Source organism: Vidua chalybeata, chromosome 18, assembly GCF_026979565.1.
Source record: "Vidua chalybeata isolate OUT-0048 chromosome 18, bVidCha1 merged haplotype, whole genome shotgun sequence".
Classification (NCBI taxonomy): domain Eukaryota; kingdom Metazoa; phylum Chordata; class Aves; order Passeriformes; family Viduidae; genus Vidua; species Vidua chalybeata.
Window position 1 is genome coordinate 5,383,316 of NC_071547.1, and position 21,462 is coordinate 5,404,777.

Consider the following 21,462-nt stretch of genomic DNA (forward strand, 5'->3'; position numbering starts at 1 on the left):
ACTACAGGAAAAGTAGAAGTTTTATGTTTCCTAAAATAGCTCAGTGAAACATAAATAACAAAATGGCACCTCTCTGTACGGCTAATCAGTGTTTAACTCTCCTCGGTGTTTTATGGTGGAGTTTGTGTGACCAACTTTGTTCTGCTGTTTTCCTAAACTTGAACCAGGTGGGAATTTATATAAATGTGGTGGAGCAAGAACAATCTTTGAGCATCTGGAAAGTCTGGCTCACTGTGGGTGATGCCAGAAAACCACCAAAGTTAATTCATTTTTCATCATCTTATAAACTGAATTACTGTGAAAGGAGAGAGCCAGAGGGTGTTTTATAAAGTCCCAATGACTTAATTTCCCCTAAGTATTAACTTCACGAGCAGGAGAGTGGTTCCTCTCCTCATCCTGCCATCCCCTGGGATGCCACAAGCCACGGTCCCATCCTGCCCTTGCCTCCCTCCCTGCTGGGCGCAGCGGGTGCGGGTTTGGAAGTCACTGGTTCTCAAGAGGTCACCCACAGGGACCAGGCTGGCTTCTCCTGGAGAACCTCCGGCAGGGCTGTGTGTCTGAGCATCCCCGCATTCCGCGGTGCCCTGCTGACCGCTGCCATCCATCCCATTCCGGCCCTGCCCTCGGCCTGTGACTGGCTCTGCTGGAGAACACACTGCACGTCCTGGCGTGACGGGGCCCAGAACTCAAACCACCAGGCAAATAAAGCTGCTCCCGTGTTTATTGTTTATCGTGGTACTTCATAAGGTTTAACAGCACGACGTGCCTTCCTGAGCCACTGGTGAACCTTGGCTCACAGTCCTGACTTTTCCAATTTAAACCAAGTGTCCCTGCCCACACACTGTAGGGAAGAGGCATCCCAAGGCAGCGAGCACGCGGTCCAGCAGCATGAATTCACCTGCCTGCTTAAAGAATGATTTGCTTTCCAGCAGGAGTTACTCCGGCACTATTGGCTGCCCAGCTGCCCCTGGCCCTCGCCTGACAGCCTCCCCCAGACCTCCCATCTCCCCGCCAGAGACACAAAGGGTTAACGATCTCCTGCTGCCCATAACCATCGCTCCTCCACCATCCCGGCCCCTCAGCATCTGTACAAAGGGCCTGATTTAATCCGGGTTGCAGACGACTCACATTGTACTCCAGCCTCGGAGTGATGTTGGGTGATCAGGTTTCCAACTAATATCCAAGGCACAGCCCGAGCACTGAGCGGGAACAAAGGCACCTTTGTTACTGAAGAAAAAAAATCCCCTGAAGATATTAGCAGTGCAGTAGAGTTCAAACTGTTAAATGATTCAAATATTATTTAATGAATACATTTGAAATGAGGTCTCACAACCCAGAACACTTTTTAGATCATCATTTACAAAGAGCCGCCTCTTCGCTTACTTCTTTATGAAGTTGCTGCTTTCAGATTTCAATTATGGTCATTTTGCTTCCAGTCTTTTTCAAAGACTTCCCATGTTGATGCAGCTCAGTTCTTTTTACGGTATAGTTTAGCCAGTGACTACTGGGTTTTTCTGAAGTCCTGATAATCACATTCCTTTAATTTACTTTGGACTGTGTGAGAAACAAGGGAGACAGAGACTATTGCAAAAGGAGCAACAGCATTAGGTGTTGTTCTAGAGGGTGCTAAAGCCAAGCTTATAAAAGAGAAATTTGGTAAATAAGCATATCAAGATTTTAGCTGGGATTGGAGAAGATCTACTGTTCAGGTTCAACAAATACATCAAATTTCTTGTGTGTCTTGGATGTGTAATTCTAAACCAGAAAGCCATGTAATTTTAGAGAGAAAAATTAAGGAATAAATGTAGATGGGGTTCAGGAAAGAAACAAGTCTCCAACCTGAGGAATAAAGTTTTAAAATTAAACTAGGGCTTCCTGTGCTTATAGCAATTACAACTCCAAGGCTGCTCTGAAGCACAGACAGCAGATATTGTCCTTAAAGGGCAACACCAGCACATCTGGGGCTGTGCTGCTGCCTCCTGAGAGGTTTTTAAAAAATACAGCACAACTAGCAAAAGTGAGGAAAGAGCACCAGAACAGAGTGACTACAAGTATCAGAACAAGTACCAGCATACCAGCTAAAAAAGGCACAGGGCAGTGGCAGAAATACCTCCAGACTCTGTCTTCATGTGCACTGCAAAGAAATCACAGCCCCTCACAGCAGGCACCCTCCTGGCTCTACTGCCAGGGGCTGGGACCTCAAATAGCCTCTGCTGAGGTAAACTGGGACAGCAGCACAGGATTTCACTTAACTCACATGAAGGGTCCTCATGCAGATGATGCCTCAGGTGGAAGCAATTGAAAATCTGCCTCCAAAACCCGGGCTTGACACATTATCTTTATAATCTTTAAAATCTTCATAATCTTTAAAACTACTGTGCATGCCAGAACTCTGTTTGTGGTAGAGTTTGCACATTGAATTCTGCCCACAGCAGGCAACAAGGAGAAGAGGAGGCTCCCAGGAATCAAATGTCTGCAGCCACCACTCTGGATAATCTCTGCTTCCTGACAATTACATGCTGTTGATGAAAATTAATTTTTCGTATCAGTTCAAGCAAGTAGAAAGTCTTTCATTAAAAGTTACAAAACTTCAAAGAAAATCTTTTCCCAATGACTTTATCAAGACACAATTCAACGGAGAAGACTCTTGAATTGTATGAACTGAGTAAAAACCACAGCAACAGCCCCATGTTTCAGATTTTGCCATAAAATCATGGAACTGCTTTTCAAGGACATGATGTAGCTCCTAAACGTGGCTGCATCAACTGAGGCTTGGAAAAGCAGACTAAGTTGTATTACAGGACATTTTCAGATTGCTCAGAGAGTATTTAGAAAGGCCTGAGGGTGGAAAATCCCAAAAGACCCAAAATCTCAGCGGATTTTTTTTCCCTGACATTCCCCAGTCTACATGTAAAGGTGAAAGACAGAAATCATTCTCCTTTCTCTTCAGTGATTAAAAATCCTCCAGAAAAAAAAGCAAATTCCTTACAAGTCTCCTTTAGATCTCACTTGTGTACAGTCAAGTGATGGATTTCAAAGGTTACTGCTGGAATATGGTTCCCAGCAGTCTATTGCAGTGAATAACTATCACGTTTACATATCCATTACATCAAAACTACGTTACACTACCACTGCTTCCTGTTGGTTCACCATCTGGAAGCTAAACAAGCTGGTAGTAAAGACAGAATTCAATTCTGCATTTACCAAAGGAGCCCTCCAAGCCTTCCTTTGCAGCAGGTGATTGCACAACCTGAGCAGGCAGAACCCTGCCCCAGAGCCAGCACTGGGCCTGCAGCTCAGCCAGCCCCAGGAACGGGACCCCAGGGAGGGACACCCAGGAGCCCCTCAGCACCTCTGGTGCCCTGTGGGAGGCACCTCCCAGCTGCAGCCCCTCCTCATGCCCGGTCACACCTCTGCCAGCCCAGCCCCTGACAGTGGGCAGCCACAGCACGGAGTCCTCCCTGAGCAGCACTGTCAAGGTTCTTGAAATCCCAAACCAAACCCAGCCCCAGGTGAGAGCAGCCTTTGGGACCCCAAACACCAGCTCAGGAGCAAAATGTGAGTGCCTGAGATAAGAGACAGAGCTTTTTATGATCAAATTTATTTAATTAAATTTCATCGCCTGCTTTACTTGTCAGTTGCACCAGAGACTGCCAAAGGAAACGAAACATTGTACATTCACTACAAGATTCTCTCAAATTTTCACAACTAGTCCAAATCCATGGAAGTCACAGGGCCCCTTTCCCTCTGTGTTGCAACACATTAAAAATGGCAGGACACAAACTGCAGCACTGAGACCTGAGCCCTTGGGTTCCAGAGGTACTTAATGACCTCTGTGTGTGTGTGCCACATCTCTGCATTCACCAGCCCAACCTCCTGGTGGTACAGGACAGCCAGCCACTGAACTAACCCAGAAAGGAAACCAAACACATTACTGTGGGGCTGGAGGGGGGCTGGTGCAGCACACAGCTGAGGCACCAGCACTGGGCAGGTGTGGCAGTGCCACCAGGACAAGGTGCACAGCACAGCTGGCCCATGCTGCCAGTGCAGGAATGTTCTGTCACTGATGGTCACAGAAATCAGATCCCTCCTGGGAAGTCAAGCAAGGCTTGCCCTGCCAAGGGTGCTGGGAAGAAACCAGACATTAATAGATCTTTATCTAACTAGTGCTTTTAAAAATACTTTTTCTTTGATCTAACAAGCATTAGGTTAATGTCCCCCTGTTATGTGCTCTGAATGGTTCCTCAAACATGCTGAAGACCTTTTCCTGATGGAGTTTCCTACAGGAGGCATCTGTTATCCCAGGGGCACTCACATATCAGCCCCTCACAGACAGCAGGGAAATGTGTCAGGGGCTACAACTGAAACTGTCATCGTATCTGAAAGTCTACATCTCCCAAAGTGTATTTCCAACATGAAAACAGCCAAAACCACAATTATATTCCATTGCTGTGTCTGAAATCCAGAATGCTTGCATGGCTTCCAAAGGGAAGCTCTGGAAAACAGCCATTGCACTGGCAGGAGTATTCCTGGAGGGAAGAGCTGATCCTGTCCTCACTGTCCAGCCTAAGATACACTGGAAAATGCTCTACAGGTACTGTCAGTGTACTTGTCTAAAAAGCAGGTTCTGAAAAATTTCAAGTTGCAAATTACTTTATAAATCACAAGCCATTTTCCTTAGTCTTGCCAATTTTAATGAAGAAAACTGTTAGCATTTCAATGTACAAAAGTCCAATAAAACATGATTTTTTTTTTTCTTTAAATCAGTGAGTGGGTAAGGTTTGGGTTAAACTTATTCAACAGTAAAAGTCTTCCAATTTCCACTAAATTTTTTCTTCTGATTTGACTAGAGGATAATGACAATCCAGAAATAAATAGCTATAAATACATTCATTGTTCCTATTCCAAAAACTCATCACATAGGGAAGACATAAAACTGAAATTAACTTGTTTGAGTGTTCCTTTACAATGAGAGATGGGCAAGTTAGAGCAGAGTGACTTGGACAGGAGAGAAAACAAGTAGGGCAGAAATTGGTCCAGTATTGACATTCATGAACATACCAGTTAGCAAAATTCATCCTTTAAATGACACTACTCAGTTGATTTTTTTTTATTTGCTTGGGGTATACATAATGAAAGCAGTTTCCTTGGAATCTTTGCTAGGACAGGTATAGCACCCAGAGACACTGTAACCACCCCTTCTGTCTGCATGTGTGTGTGTAGTTATATACAGAGTCATGCACCCACACACACAGCCAAGATCCGGCATCGGCGTCCGTCCGGCGTCACTCGTCATTGGCAGCACTCGTCCCTCTCACTTGGCCTTGGTTACGCAGCTGTGGAGAGAGGAAGTGCAATTTCTGCATTAGCAGCTTCTTCAGACACTGCTCCAAACACGCAGGGAGATCATCTCCAGGGAAAAGCAGGACAGGGCCTCAGAACACCACCGGGACTGAGTCACACCAAAGCAATGCCGGCTCCTGAGGGAATCTCAGTGGGAGCTGTCCTTGGCTAGGACTTGCCCCCAAGGGTGGCAGCAGCTCCCTTCACTGGGGAGCCCACCAGACCAGTGGGATGTGGCACCCTTGGGCTGGGGTGTTACAATAGTCCCTGTGAGGAACAGCAGCACCGAAGTGCTGGGCACAAGCACCAAGAGTCTCTAACTCCTGGAGAAGCTGCTCCTGCAGTAACAGCTCTGACACCGTTTAGTGTTCCGGGTGGAACTGGATTTCTAAGAACTGAACTTGTTTGGAAGGTGACGCTCCACAGCTTCCCTAAGTGACACGGACCGAGCCCACAGGTCACTTTGCTACTGCGTGTGCAGCAAAGCGATGCTGGCCTGTGTGACTGTGCCCAGAAGGGACGGGCGCCAGGGCTCAGCGCCATCGCCACGACAGCAGCACGTCCCACACCTCGGGTGCCTGCACTGGGCGAGCATCAGGCACCAGGGCAGGCAGCCAACGCTGCAGGAATTCTGCTCCCAGCCTTAGTGCCTGCATCAGTGCCCACCTGGTGTGTCCTGGGCACCGTGGGTCAGCCCCACCTGCTGATCACCGCAGCACTACCGAGCAGGAGCAAGGTAAGGCCCACATGGGTTATGCGGACATTAAGATGATTTCTGCTAGCAATTCCCATCCAAAAGAACATTAATCCCTCTTCTCCTTTTCCATCCAGCAGTTGACTTACACAGCTCGCTTTGCCTCAGAACCTACAGAGAACTCCTCTAGACGTCCGCAGCCAAAGTGCCTCGAACGGAACCCTTCTTACGCATCTGAAGTGAGATAAAACGTGAGCTCCACACACAGAACCTGCCGCGCCGTGTTAGTATGAGAGAAGGAATGACCTGCAGGGCCAGGATCTGCCTCTCCCTGGCCAGGGCCAGGACCAGCTCAAGGGGTTTGGCCATGGTATGGTATTTCTTTTTGGCAAGGAGACCCGGGAACTGGAGAGCAGCTCTAAACAATGCTGCTTGAATTTTTACCAAGTCCACGATGCTCCAGCATGGAATCACTGCTCAGGATACCCAGTGTGGCATCTCTACCCTCACACAGGCATGAGAGAGGTTGGTCACAGGGCTTTGGCTGGACCCGATGTTTTCCTACTCTGCACTGATGAGCTGATGCATGTTTCATGGAGCAGAGGTGCTTCTCATCTCCAGCAGCCAGAGACAGAATCCACCAAGTGAAACATAAACAGTGATAAAAAGATGGACTGGGATAGAGGAACTCTGGAAGAACACTGATGAGGATTCAGAGAGTAACAGAAAGTAACAAAAGCAGAGATCCTGACTATAAAAATCGACTGAAGATGAAGCACAGGAGCAACAAAAGAACTGGAATGTGCACAGAACCCAGAGAAAGATCAGCTCGGAGCAGAAGGAAGAAAAGGTGTTCATGAGAAGGGGAAGAGTACCAGGCACTGAGTGGGAAAGAACATGCACTGCCAGCCCTGCTTTGTGCCAGGTTTGGCTCTCAGCATCACAGAACTGCCTAGGGCTGCCCTGCCCATTCCTGACCACTGCAGGGACAGGGTCAGATCTGTGTCACACTGAGCACCTCATCCCTGAGCACCCAGACCCAGAGGTCCTGGCCATAGAACACACTTTGTGGTGTGCTGGGGATGTAATGGCAGTTACTGGTGAGCACAATGGATGGAGTAGTTGAATACGAAACAAGATGACAAATTATTTTGGATAAACTAGCATTCATATTATTTGGCAGTGACATTTTTGCCCTTAGGTTGTCCAATAATGCACTGCACCATAAACTCATGGAAATTACATCATTTATAGGTGTCTGTAGATACCCCTCTTGCAATAATTGGAAAAACCCCAAAATAGTAGGTCCTTACTCCTCTCACATTTCACAACATCCACAGAAATCTGGGTTAGTGTAACATCATACATTTATCTTGTGAAAAAAAAACAAACCAAAACAACCCAACTTTTTCAACAATACACAAATTCCGAATTCCTGACACTAACATCTTATACAACAATCTATTTGCACAAAAAACAATTTGCCTTTGCAAAATGAGAAAATATTAAGTAAATATGTTTGATGTTTAAGAATGAGGATAAATGTTACACCCAGAGACATGTGAGCTGGGTTTGGCTTAAGGTAACAACTAAAAGAGCAGCAAATATTTTGGAAAAAAAAAATATTTAAAAGGAGCTACTTACCAGTGAGAAATGTGAAACAAAACATCCACAGTCCACAGAGACACAAAGGAACAATTTCACCATGCACACAGATGTGTCAGGTTCTGCTGCCTCTCTCCAGCACACCTCTGGTGTGCACTCCTCACTGCCACTACCCTTGCTCAGAGAAACTGGATAAAGTCTGTTTCAGTCCAAATTAAGAACTATGGATGTGCAAAAGGGACCCTTCTGGAAAATCAGTTTAGAGAGGACAGCTGTTATGCTTCCTCCTCCACAGACACCTGGGAACAGGTGGCTCTAGGAACAGGATCAGGCATAAATTAGAATTCAAGAAGAAACCCCCTTGATTTGAGAAAACAACTGCCAAAAATACCCAATGCCCATGAGAGAGCACAAGATCTGCAAGAGAGAGTGAACACCAACCTTGTCCAAAGCACATTCTGGGGCTGCTGACCCAAACCCTCCAGCTTATGGGAAAAGAGCATTTGGTGCTACAGGACTGTGAAGAAACACTTTTCCAAACACAGGGAACATCCCTACACAACACAGGCTGTTCCACACTGCTTGGAAAGTCCCTGGAGAGCACAAGTGGGGAGGGAGGAGCTGCAGCTGCTTTGGTACCAAGAGCAAAGATGCACCAGGCACAGACCACAGAACGAGTGGCCCCTGTCCACAGCTGGTCTGGAGCCTCAGGCAACCAGGTTAGAGGTGTCTGGCATGGGTCAAACCATGCAAACAGCAAGTTGTAGCTGAAGACACACTGTGTGTTGGAAGAACCAAGACACTGGAACTGTCTGGGTAACCTGATTGGGTTTGAGGCATGAAGCAATTGTCAAAATGGGAAGGAAATACAACTGCAAATCCAAGAATGGCAAAAATGCCAGTGGGATTTACCATGGGAAAGGTTCATGCCAAAGGTTCATGTTCTGGAAAGACTCTAGAGAAGAAGGCTTCCTTCCCAGCCTGTGGTGGTCCTCTACCTCTGAATGGAGAGAGCAGTGACAGTGCCCTAAGCCTGAGCTTTCTCCCAAACATCAGCCCATGACATGTCAGGCCACATGGATTTGATCCTCACAACCACTAAAGCAGGAAAACTGACATGATCTCAGCTGATTTTACTGACTTTCTTTTTGGAAGCTAAACTTTGGTTTGGTGTGCTAATCAGAAGTGGAACAGGTGACACAAACTTGCTTGTAAACATGTTTGAAGAGAAAAAGCAATCAGATCTAGTGATGACCAGAAATGAAACAAAGCAAGACACGTGATGGAAAGGGACAGTGACAGGTTTGAGTTCCAACCAACAAGTGCCAAAAGGGCCCTGAGTGGGACTTCTGCAGTGGGTGTGGTGCCATAAGCACAGAGGCAGTCAGGGCAGACATCCTGCATTTAATGACATCAGAGGTACTTACCTTGAGACAGCACAGAATGCAGGAGCTTAAAGCCCATGGGGCTGCACTCAGGGGGCCACAGTGCTCATCAGCAATTGCCCAAACACACACACACAGAGCCATGGACATCACACAACTTGCCTCAGTTTCTGCACAGATAAATCTGCAGGTAGAAGCACATCTGAGCCTTAAAAAAAAGCTTTCTCACCGCTTCCAGCTCCTTCTGGGTTTCATCCTCCATCCTCCTGATGTCCTCCATGGTCAGCTCAATCCACTTGTCAATCCAACAGAACAGCTGGCGGTGGAAGTTGGTAAATATCCTTTTTTCTTGCTTTAAGAAGATAAACAAGCATTAGATCACAGGTAGGACTTGCTAAAGGCTGATGAAGTCATAGTAGCTGCTCAGTTTGCAGAGTTAAAATCTTCAAGTGAGTGCTGCTTCACACTGCTACAGATTCAGCCACCTCACACCCCTGGATTCACTTAAATTCACCTCATTTCTCAAATGCTTTAACATGGAAAGAATGAACAAATTTCACTATCAAAAGAAGAGTCTCAAGAAAGTTCAGCCATTCACATTACTTGAGAATTATGAAGAATGTTGTTAAAATCTGTTCCAGATCCAAGGTGGAAGCAGCCAAACCAGCACAGCCACTTCCTGAAGACTTTGCTTTTTTTCCCCAGAGAATTGTTCTGGTACTGCCAGTGAAGCCCCACTTGCAGCAAACCAAGACACAAATGGTTTGACTGGCTGGGGAAAAGGACAGAAATTCCCTGGCTTTGAGCAATAGGAAACTGCACCACTGTTCCTGCTCAAATCCCACATCAACACAGCCCCAAAAGGCAGAAGTACTCACCTTTTGTATAAAATTTTCCACTTTGTTCTGCAGTCCCCACCACTTAAATTTGATGGTCACCAATTTGTAAGCACACATTTTGGGACACTCCTCATCAGTTGCTAACTCCTTCTGTTTGGGGATAATAGAAAAGAAGTTTTAATACTTTAAAAGTTTAATTATTAGAAATTATAATGCTAATTAGTTCATTAGAATGATAAATAATATAGTTAATTTAAAGTAAATTAATAGCTGTTATGATAATAAAATATTATTCTAAGCATTATTACAGAAAAACAGTATTCTAATCAGTAACTTGGGGCTGTTCCTGACAGACTCCCTGAGATTCACTCCAGGGCACAGCAGTGGGCTGCTCAGTTCCTGTGGGGATCTCTGGTGTGGCACACACAGCCCATTCCCTCCTGGGACAGATTCTGATGGCTGGCAAGGGGTACTGGCAAGCTCTGTGATGCTTTTGGGGTGTCACATGGGGGATGTGCTGGGACACAGAGAATTTGTTCCTCAACTGGAGCTGAGCCAAGTTCTGAAGGAACCATGAACCTTGTTCTTCTGCTGATAAAGACTTCCTAAGGCTGTAACAACAGTTCCTAGTACCTTCCAGTTTGGCCCCAGAGGTCCTCTCTTTGTCTTAACTGACTGGAATAATGCAGGATCTTCATCAGCTTTGTAGTCCTGTAACATAAAACACTCTGAGAGTCAGAAAACACCAACAGATTCAATATCCTGCTGTGTTAAGCTTCTGCTGGAGCTGGATGGGTGCAGCACAGCTGCCAGGCTGGCTCCATCACACCTGCTCCCAACACAAGAGCTCTCCAGGGCTGCCCTGTGCTGTGCACACTGTGACATCTGCACTGTCCCACTGGGTCTGTGACCCCTGACAGGAGGAGAAGGCAATAATTCAGCAACCAGCATGCTACAGCTATTCAGGCTGCAACACATGGCCACTGCTGGGGAGGCAGAACAGGAGGGAAGGAGGGCAGAAGCAACTCCCTTACACAACTCTAAGACCCCAGCCTGAGCCAGGGGCAGAGCCCACATGGTGCTGCCTCAGCATAGACAGCTCTGCTCACCCCCTGTGCATGGGGGAAAGCCAATGGCTACAGAGCTGGAAGGGACAAATGCTTCCAACAGATGGGTTTACTGAATTTTACTGCTCAGGGGTATGAAAATGATTATTTGATAAAGATGCTGCCATGGAACTAGGAAAGGATTAAAAACTCTGGGCTCAGTGAAAGCAAGTAAGGTTTATATTGTGTATAAAAACCATTTATCCAAGATTACCATTGCATCCACAAAACCCAACTGTAACAATTTAAGTTGCTTCAAAACAGAACAAGTGCTTGGTAGGTGCTACAGAAAAGCCCATGAAAGTTTAGCAGAGTTTAAGGTCTCATTTTGAAATAAAGTTTCAGTGAAGCCAAAATCTGCAGAACATGGAGTGAAAGAAACACCTCCAAGAGAAGCAGCTCCTGGCTGCTGAAGACCACATCAGTTTTCAGCTCCAGATTCTTCCATCAGCACAGAGGAACAAAGGCTACTTCTAGACTAAATTCTGAATCCACAGAGCAAGGCTACATGTATTAACTGTTAATGCTTTCACAGATATTCTGACATTTACAAAAACCTATTACAAGCCAAATGGAGCTGAAAAATCCAGGAAGTCCTCTCAGAGGAATCTGATTTCACTTACAGAATATCAGCTGTTACACTTTCTTCTCCCCAGTTTTCTCTCATTGATCCCAGTTCTTTTAAGACACCTACCTACATTGCATATTAAAATAGGCTGAATATTTAAAATGGGCTTATTTATCTAGAAAACATTACTAGGTGTTCAGACAAACGTCCATACTGAGGACTCAAACCTATACTTTAGGAATTGAGCAGATATTTCCTAGAAGCAGCCAAGTGAGTGAAGACATTTCAATCCCATTGCTAATCAGTGTTCTATGAACTTCCACAAACCAGGACTCCCCTCTAGTTCTCCCTCCAAGGTAAAACAACATTCTACTTTGAAGAAGCCACTCAACAGTCAGCCAAACTCAGCAGGGGCTGCCATGGTGCTCCACAAGCTTTCCCCTGCCTCAGAGCCTGAGGAACCAGCATTAGCACTGCACAGCAACACATAAACATTTAAAGGTTTGAATTATTGTAACTGCAGAAAGACCACAAGCCATATTTGTCAACTGAATTTCAATGAAACCCACTTATTTATGATTTTACTGTAATAAAGTACATGTGCTTTCCACAGACATCACAAAGAGCAAATTCACAGCAGCACATGATATCCAGCCCTGAGTCCCTTCCTGCTGCACTGAGCACAGCCACTGGCTGTGCCTGGGACCAACTTCTCAACTCACACGTTATTTCCAAATACTGTGGGAGAGGACAGCTGCAACCCACTGGAATCCTCAGGTTCTGCACTGTCCTGGAGGCTCAATGTGATACACTTTTTAAAAATTATTTTTTAACAATCCTTGAGTGGAAAAAGAGTCAGCTTTGTTACATTTAAATCACCTTTAAGGTATACGTATGCAAATACTACAGCAAAATGTTTTTATAGAAATACATTGAATGTTTTAAATTACTGATCATGACTGCCTTTTAAAAATTTCACTCAACCACTGGATAGAAGACATTGAAGTAAATCAAGATATAGCAATGGATAAACAATTTGGTCAATGTAACTAATTGCTGGCAGAACTGCTGCTGGTTTGGGGCAGCAACATGCCAAACAGAAACACAAGAATCCCACATCTTAGTGCCAGTTTTATAAATAAAACCAGGTACTGCATTGAGACAACCCTGAATTTATTTTCACTGTGTGAACATCCTGCCAAAGCAGAGCTCACTGTAGTGGTGTGAGGCATGAGGCATTGAAACTGAGCTACATGTGCAGCCTTGATCTGCCTGCTTTATGGAGTGGAATGATTTGTCTGGATACCCCAGGGACACTCAAGTCCAAGTTACCTGCCATCCTACCTCCCATTGCACAGGGACACTGGTAAAAAGCAACTGTGCTCTTGCACTGAGGACCATCATAAAAATAACCACAGCTGGAAACACTGGGGAAGAAAATGTTATCTATGAGTAAAATGTAGGAGTGAAAACAGAAATTCCAAGGAAAGAGATGAGTCACAGTAGAGTTTCATATGCTAGAGACAGAAGCTCTGAAGCAAGACCTTTTAGAACTCTGTTAACCCAAATCCTATTAAGGACAGAAAAAACCCTTTATAGACTAAAGCCTAGATGGACAGGAGAGCATTGTAGGAACTCTTCTCTACACACAAATCCTACAAGCATGCAGGGAAGAAGACTGGACTAGAGCCAAAGTACAAATAAACAACAGTTCTTTGCAGAGTTTTAGGAAAATATCTGTGCGGCAAGAGCTTAACTCCTGACAACAACAAGTCCTTCTTAGGAAGAAAAACAGACAGCTGCTGGAGCAAATATTACAGCTCAACCCCCTGAAGCCCTCTGGAAAGCTAGACAGGCAAACATCAGCCTGCAGCAGTATAACAAGACAGAGGAGCAAAACCATTTAAAAAAATACACAAATACCACTTCACAGGCAGCTTCTGCTCAAATTCTCAGTATAATATGCATGAATGCAACCATCTATTATAAAGAATTATTTAGACAGATGTGAACTACATACAATAAAGTAGTATCACAACAAAGCCAGAACCTGGGCCCTTCTTTACAATTCTCATTCTCAGTCTTTAGACCTGCTCAGAGTGGTAACAATGCTCCTGAGAACTCATGGTTCACTATCAAATGGTATAAAAATTTAAAGTACATATACAGGAAAGAATTATTTCAAGAAAACTTTTAGAACCTAACATGAAAATTATGATGCCTGATCTCCAAAACCCATGAAAATGGAATTGAACATGGAGTGGCATCACACTAACTAGGTAGGTGGACACAAATTCTGGCTTTCCAGTTCAGTATCATATTGGTGTTTTAAGCAAGAGAATGTACATACTACTGGGTGTTATCAAGCAAAAAACTCACATACAGATCCTGTGGAAGGTACCACCTACCAGAACTTCCCTCCAAAGTCATCCACAGCTCTGTGAGTGCTCATTCACAGCACACCAGAAGACCAAAATCAGGTTTATCCAAGTATGCCATACTCCCAACTCAGTGCATGATTCCCATATCTCATAACTGAAACAGTCACCAGCACCACTGTACACTGCCCTGACAGGCACTCGTGTGTTTTAGCTAGCTTTAGCTAAATGGCTTTTAATAAAAAATGTCCTGCAATCACTCCCATCTCCTGAAGAGTCCTGCAGCTACAGCACAGCTATCAGGGGAACCATTGCCTGAGATCACCTTTGAAAGAATGCCAAGGTTCAAAAGAGAAATGAAAGCAGCCTGGTTATCACGGTCACACATCGTGGTGCCGTGCCCAGAGCCAGGAGTTAAAGGTCACTAGGAACAAGGCTGGAAGAGATGGATATTTATAAACAGGATGAAAAGAGGGGCATAAAACTAAAAGCACATCATATTTGTAACACAGATAGGCTGTCCCATGGGATGTGTCACTGCATGATGAATCCAAGTTCCAGCACTAATAACATGGAGCTGTTTAGCTGCCTATCGTGATAAATTAAGTCTGAAATGGGAGAGCTCTACCTATCAAGCTCTGTAACCTGAGAATCTTTTAACACTTCCTTACAGACTACAAAAGAGCAAGTCCTATATTACCATACATTTCCTCAAACTGTAGAAAAACGGACAGCACACAGAAATCCAAACTTTTAAGGCATGTGAAATCTGACTGATTTGTACAAAACTGTAATTTAGAACTTTCTTTCAAGTAATAAAGACCCACTGACCTAAACAAGACATTTCATGTCTTCATTGTACAAAAATAGCTATAAACCTGATTTCAATTTGTTTCCACTACACTCTCCTTTTCTACAAATTATTTCCAAAACCACAGCCTCCTCTGATGTTCATCAAGTGCTCATTTTTGCTTACACTTTAAAAAGTCTTTCTCTCCTGGGCAGTCACTTTTATATACAAACAACATAAAGTGACACAGACTACGTGCTGGAGATGATTAAGAGAAGGCAGGCTTAAATGTGTATCTAAAGAAAGTCACAGCTGTCACCCAAATTATTTCTATACATACTTAAATAAGCACGAGTCAGCATGTTAATCTTGGCAATTTTGTTATGATGTAGCTGAACTTCCAAGAAAAAAAAAATTGAAGTTCCATTATCTAAACTTGATAAAGATATCAGCACAAATAGAAAGTGTTTCTCCTGAAGTCCTAAGAAGTAAAGAGAGAGAAGACAAAGGCCAGAAACCTCGGACTTTTGTAACAGAAAAGGCTCCAAGTGTGGGTCCCAGAGGATTCCTGATGTCTAATCCCAGAAGGGGAAAACAAGTAAACAGCAAGGATGTCAGTCTGCAGGTAACTCAGAGTTACCAATGTCTGCTAAGAGTTTAATCACAAAGCCAGGCTTTGGTTAATGAAGTCAGGACTCAGCAAAACAGAGTTTCTGGGAGATGAAATGGAAATAAAAAAATTCCATCACATGGTGAAAATTAATCCCAAGTATTCCTACACAAAAATGGGCTATACTGTGAGCTTGAATCTACAAATATCCTCTAAAATATTTGCTAAAAGTGGAAATGGTGTTAGAAATGGTGTTATAAAAGGGAACAGAAATGTAGAAACATCACAAGAGACTTAAGACTGGATGAGACTACTCTGCACTCAGTTTTGATACTCTGTAGGTCAAATGTACAAAAGAAAAAAGAGGATTATGTACTGAAAATAGTTCCAAAGACTTCCTGCAAAGTCGTCCTCTTCCCAGAATGTAGGATATCCAAGTATCCACTTTCAGAAAATAACAGTTAAACACTACAAAGAGCATCTCCTTCCACAAAACCAAGACGATCACATTTATTGTGCAAACAGTCTCCATATTAGTGCCTACCATTTCCCTACTGTCCGAAAAATATTACACGTCCAACAGTCCAGCTGTGGCAATTTAACAAACCAGGCAGCAGCCCCAGCAGATCCAGATGGGCAGAAAGAATCAGCAGTAAAACCAAAGAAGGAAGGCAGGCACATAAATGAATGGTTCTGTTAAAGCCACTTCTCATGTCTCTGTTGGGTGAAATCCACACCATTTTAGCTTATTCACTAAAAACTCAAAGCACAAGTGGAATCATCCCATTCCTGAGAGCAGAACATTTACTTACTCCTGGTTCTACTTGAGTTCTATCTGCAATGTCAATATGGACAACCTCAACACTCTTCCATGTGTTTGGATCTAAATTGTGAACCTGCAAAAAACAAAAAAAAAAAAAGAAGGAATTATTCCCATGCTGGGAATCACACAGTGATGCACCTTGTGCAGTATGTGTGTGTGCCAGGGAGTTTTTCAGGATGCTGTAAAGGCAGCATTCTCCAAACCTACCCTTTCTTCCTCTGCCTTTCTCAAAGGGAATGATCTCCACCAATTACAGTTTAATTCACTCACTAATCAGTTTTAAACCAGCACAAAGCCTTCACTTCTTGTGCATTCAGGAAACCTGGATTTAAGATTAAGCTGTATTCATCTGTCACATTTGTTAGCACTAATGAAATCAAGCTCTAATTAGAACCATTACCCATTCCATAATCTGCGTGAACTTTTTGAGCTAGAGAAAAGGTGTAAAAATTCCAAGTGCAAACATGCAGATTTCAATGACCTAACTGATCTCAGAGGTTCCTAAATCATAGGACTGCCTTGAAGGTGGACCAGGTGTAGTCTGAGCATGTGTAAAGGTCTGAGGATGGAATCAGCTCCACACCTGTGGTCTGTCCAGCACACCTAAACTCAGTTACAGCCAGTGGAGCTGTCCAAGAACAATCCCCCTTCTGTGCAGCACACCCAGAGTTACAGCTCACCCAAGCACTGGAAACAGACTGACAACTACTCCTCTCTGGATGGTTTATAAACGTTTGTCACTACAGATCAAAAGTTTCCTTAAGTGACACATGAACCAAATTGATTGCCTGGGGAGAAAGCAAGAACATCACCAGCTGGGACAGTTCACAGAGGCAGCCTCAATATTTAACTACAGTGTTCACAGATCAACTCCAGTGGTCTTGTGAAACCTGTTTCCAAATAAACTTGTCAGCCTAACTTGTCAGCATGTCTACAGTAAAAAAACATGAAATTAAAAAAAGGACCTGCTGAAAAGCTATTTAAGTATTTGCATGAGAATCAAGCAGCTGTATTGACCTCTAAACATAAAAACCAAACCCCTTCTCCCGATCTCCTTAGATGAGACAGCTTGACTACCTTGCAAGGACCTGAAAAATGCTTTTCTTGCTTTACTCACTGGTCAGGCATTGACTTTATGCAGTAATTATCCACCATCACCAAGTATAAAATGCTTTATCTGTACTAATTGTACAATTGCACCCCAACTCACGTTCTCTGTTGTTCCCAAATCTGGTTTATGCCAGGTCTCAATTTTTATGAAGAAGTCATCTTTCATGTATTCATTCTGTAAGAATTAAAAGCAAAAAGCACAAGTCTGATTACATCTCTCTGCTCTAAGTTTAGATAAATGGCATTTACATACATGCTACTGTCAATCCCTGACTAGCAATACAATATATTGAAATTACCAGAGAAACAGCCCCCTTACCTACACACAGAAATAGGGACATGATAATCTTAAGCCAGAGCAGTGAATACTAAATTAAAACCAGTCATGTTTAAGAAATCCAGCTTTACCTGTGCACACCAGTAGAAATAACCCTGCCATTTGCTGTCCTGCTTCCTCAACCCTGAAGTTCTTTACCTCAACGTTCAAGTAATTTTCAAATTATTAATCCTGCAATTAGATGTTACTGTACAGCACAATTACAATCATACAGCTGGATCATGATGGTCCAGCTGCCACCAAATTGTACATCTAAAGACAATGACAGAGCCCTGCTGATTCCAGAAGTCAGAGGGCACACACCTGTGTGCACAGGTACCACGATGAGTCAAGCTCAACAGCTCAAACTCACTTGTGTCACATCCACATGGTAACAATCTAAACCATGTTTGCAAGTGAGCAGATAAAGCAGTTTAACATTTAACTAGTAAGTTTTCAGTAAATAGATCACCAAAACATGTAAAACAGCACTAAAATCTTAATGATGTGCCTCCCATGCATCTTATAAAAACAAACCCAAATCCTGAGCTGTGCTGATCCATTTAGATTCCCAGTTACCCCATTTTAACTGGGGCAGGAATTCATTTTACAGCAATGGCATTTCAGACAGGCAGGGATTGATTCCATTTCACTGCTCTTCCTGCATTCAGGAGTGTAGAAGCCTCTGATATGTCACTTTTCCCCTCCCACTTTTTTTAGCATTATGTCTTACAAGGACAGACATTATGCATCTGTAATGGCAATTAAAGGCATAAAAGAAGACACAGAAAATGAAATAATTCCTCCAACAAATTACAGTTCTAATTACAGCCACGTGCAGACAAATAAAATAAAGGGAGTTACTTTGTTATACTCTACACCAGGAGTCCTAGCAAGGCACATCTGACAGGCTGGAGCTAGACAATTGTGCTGGAGTAACAGACAAAATATATCTCAAAAAAAACCCCAATATATGATTGGTAGGGTTTCAAATACTCACTGTCACAACTGGTGTCGTTGGAAAACACGTGCAATGAAAAGGAAAAGAAAACACAGAGCATTATTAGATACAATTGTTTCTGAAAGGTCCCACATATAAAAACACCAAGAGAAGAACACACGTGGGGGAGACTCACTTGTTCTACAGTAGGGATATGCATTCCAGGCCTTCTCGTGGAACACCAGGGAGCCTTCTGGAGCAATCATCCTTACAAACCCAGGAACTTTACTGGGAAAACAAACATGGACAATGTGTTTAAAATCCTGCCAGCTGAAATCCCTCATTGCTTCCTTCCACTCCAGTAAGAAAGGCACATTCTACCCAAGCATTTGAGGGGTTATGATGCATGTTGTCACCTGCACTGAAATACACAGGAACTTCAAAAACCTTCCTGATCATGACATAGTTAAGAAAAAATGGGAAAGGTAATGATAAGGTAATTGAGAGTGAGCTGTGTGATCATGAGGAATGAGCAGCAAAGACACCTGCTGAGGAAGAGCACTGCACAGAGCCCTCACCTCCAGCTCCCTGGCAAGCAGCTCCTGACCTGCAGCAGGAGCTTTATGTCCCACTCATCTCTGACTCCTGTCTAGAGCAAGCAAACACAATTCTTTCTTGTCCCAGACAAGTATCCCACCTATTTCAAATCCACTGTATTTCACACTTCCCCACTCACCAGAGCACTCATGCACAATTCAGCAAATTAAACCTCACCTTTCAACATTTCTTGCTCAATACCAAGGGACTACAACATGCATCAAGGCTTTTCTCACCTCTTTAAATGGTAGATTTTGTGAGTATATTGTCCCTTCTCGCCATCCTGTTCATAAGGCTCGTTTTTTAAGACCTGAATTCCTTCCCCACCTCCTGTTTCGTTTTTGCTAGCTTCTGCCACAGAATAAAGTTGCCCAACTTGGTACTGCAAAGGGAAGAGAAGTCAAATGTTAGCACCAAAGTTGGCCAAAAACTTTTAACACGTTAAAAACAATTAGCTGTTTCCTCTGACAATTCAGTAGTACAAAAAAAGACTATCAGCAAAGTAAAATACACCATAGAAAAGATATTTAGTGCACTCTGACAACTTTATGGCAACATGTATCTGCAGCTCACAAACACCAGGTCTGCACCCCAGCTGTTCCACAGCAACCCAACACTTTGGTGCACAGCATAACTTCAGTTTTCCTATCCCAAGAGCTAAGTGTATTTGCTGTTCTTCGTTGCAGCAAGAAGTATCAATTTTGAGTTTACAGATTTTGGAGTGACTGATTTCCAGCTCTGAGCCTTCCCAATTCACACTTTCAATCAACTAAATGCTGCCCTTACAGGACGCAGGAATTTCACACTACAGAACAAGTGTGATGTTTCCTTCAGAAGCACATTCAACACCCTGTCATGACAGACAGCCTATCATGACTCATTTAAGTGCACTTTGGTGCCATTTGAATTGCTGGCTTCAGATCCGGGAAGACAACTCCTTCACCTGTGGCTTCAGGAAAAGGCCTGGAGTCCCTCAGTGCTGGATCAGCAGCAAAGTGCTGCCCCAGGGTACAAATGTACTGGTGGCTCACAACACCTCAAGGCTTGGTGCTGCATTTGCTTCCTTGGGAATTCCTTGCTGAGAACAGGGCTCACACCTGTGTCACTCACCTCTGTCAGTGCAGCCACAGCACAGGGAATGTTTGGACTCAGGCTGGCCACATTTCTGACACAAAATCCCCTCCCACCCCTCAGTCTGAATAAAGGGAGGATCAGGACATACCTCTTGCACTGAGCAAGGTAAAACCACTCGGCTGAAAGAGGAAAAGAGAAAACTCAGTAAAATGAATCATTAGACTTCACCTGCAGATAACAGATACAATAACACACATGCTGAAGAAAGAAGTGTCCAAAGGAGCCAATTCAAGTTTTCTCTTCAGAAATCTCTGTGACAGGGAGGCTTTGGATATAACCCAACAAACCCAAGTTCAATGCCAGATACATTACAAAAGGGATGGAAGATGTTAGAAGCCACTGAAAAGAGCCAGGAAATCTGGGATCTACTTCCAGCTCTGTCAAAATAACTTCGTGTTACGCTAAATTTGTTTATAAACGTTTCAACCTACACATTACCTTTACTACCACTGAGGCTACAGTCACTTTGACTGCAATTATTTCACAAGACTTTGAAATAATCAGCAGCCAAAAGGTGGGACAGAGAAACAAACCAGCCTGTGCTTTGCTGGCAGGAGCCCCCACGGGAAAGATCGACCCAGCGCCGCGGAGCTCCCGGCGCCACCGGAACAGGGAGCGGGGAGCAGGAAAGGGCCGTGGCCCCGCTCCGGGGCTGCCGCCGCTGCCATCCCAGCCGCTTTCTGAGGAAAACCGGGAGAAGGCACCCGCGGCCCCGCCGCCTCCCCAGGCCCGGCCCGCGGCACGGAGCTCGCGGAGCAGCCGCTGCGCGGCCGCGGCTCCCGCTGCGGGCAGGGACCGCCGGCCCCGCCGTGCCGAACGGCCTTTCCCGTGACGGCGGCGGCGGCGCACGGAGGAGCGGAGCGGCCCCGCGCCCCGGAGGAAGCGGCGACCCCGGGGCCACACGGCAGGAGCGGCTCGGGCGGGCCCCGGCGGCGGCGGGCGCGGCCGGGGCAGACCCGTCGGGGCGCGGCGCGGGCGGGGCGGCGGCGGGCGCTGCAGCGGTGCCGGCTCGCCGCGGTGCCGGCCCGGCCCCGGCCCCGGCTCCCCCCGGCCCCGGCCCCGGCGCTGCCCCGCCGCCCCCACTCACAACTCCTTGATCAGCACCATCTTCCCGCCGCTCCGCGCACGCGCCGCTCCCCTGCCAGGCCCCGCCCCCGCCCGCGCGGCCAATCCCGCTCGCGCCTCGCCCGGAGGCGCGCACGCGCCGGCCGCCGCCAATCCGAG

At 45.0% G+C, this 21,462-nt stretch overlaps 1 protein-coding gene across 1 annotated transcript; it reads right to left on the reverse strand.

Annotated features, from left to right (window-relative positions):
* Nucleotides 1-5,095: 5,095 nt before the first annotated feature.
* On the reverse strand, nt 5,096-21,413 carry PITPNB (phosphatidylinositol transfer protein beta). Its single transcript, XM_053959635.1, has 11 exons — nt 21,326-21,413; nt 20,327-20,357; nt 19,341-19,486; nt 18,704-18,795; nt 18,568-18,575; nt 17,352-17,426; nt 16,131-16,214; nt 10,500-10,577; nt 9,906-10,016; nt 9,257-9,379; nt 5,096-5,336 (listed from the first exon to the last, which is right to left on the reverse strand). The coding sequence occupies exons 1-11, from the start codon at nt 21,343-21,345 to the stop codon at nt 5,286-5,288; spliced, it is 819 nt and encodes a 272-aa protein (XP_053815610.1). The 5' UTR covers nt 21,346-21,413; the 3' UTR covers nt 5,096-5,285.
* Between the last annotated feature and the right edge of the window lie 49 nt (nt 21,414-21,462).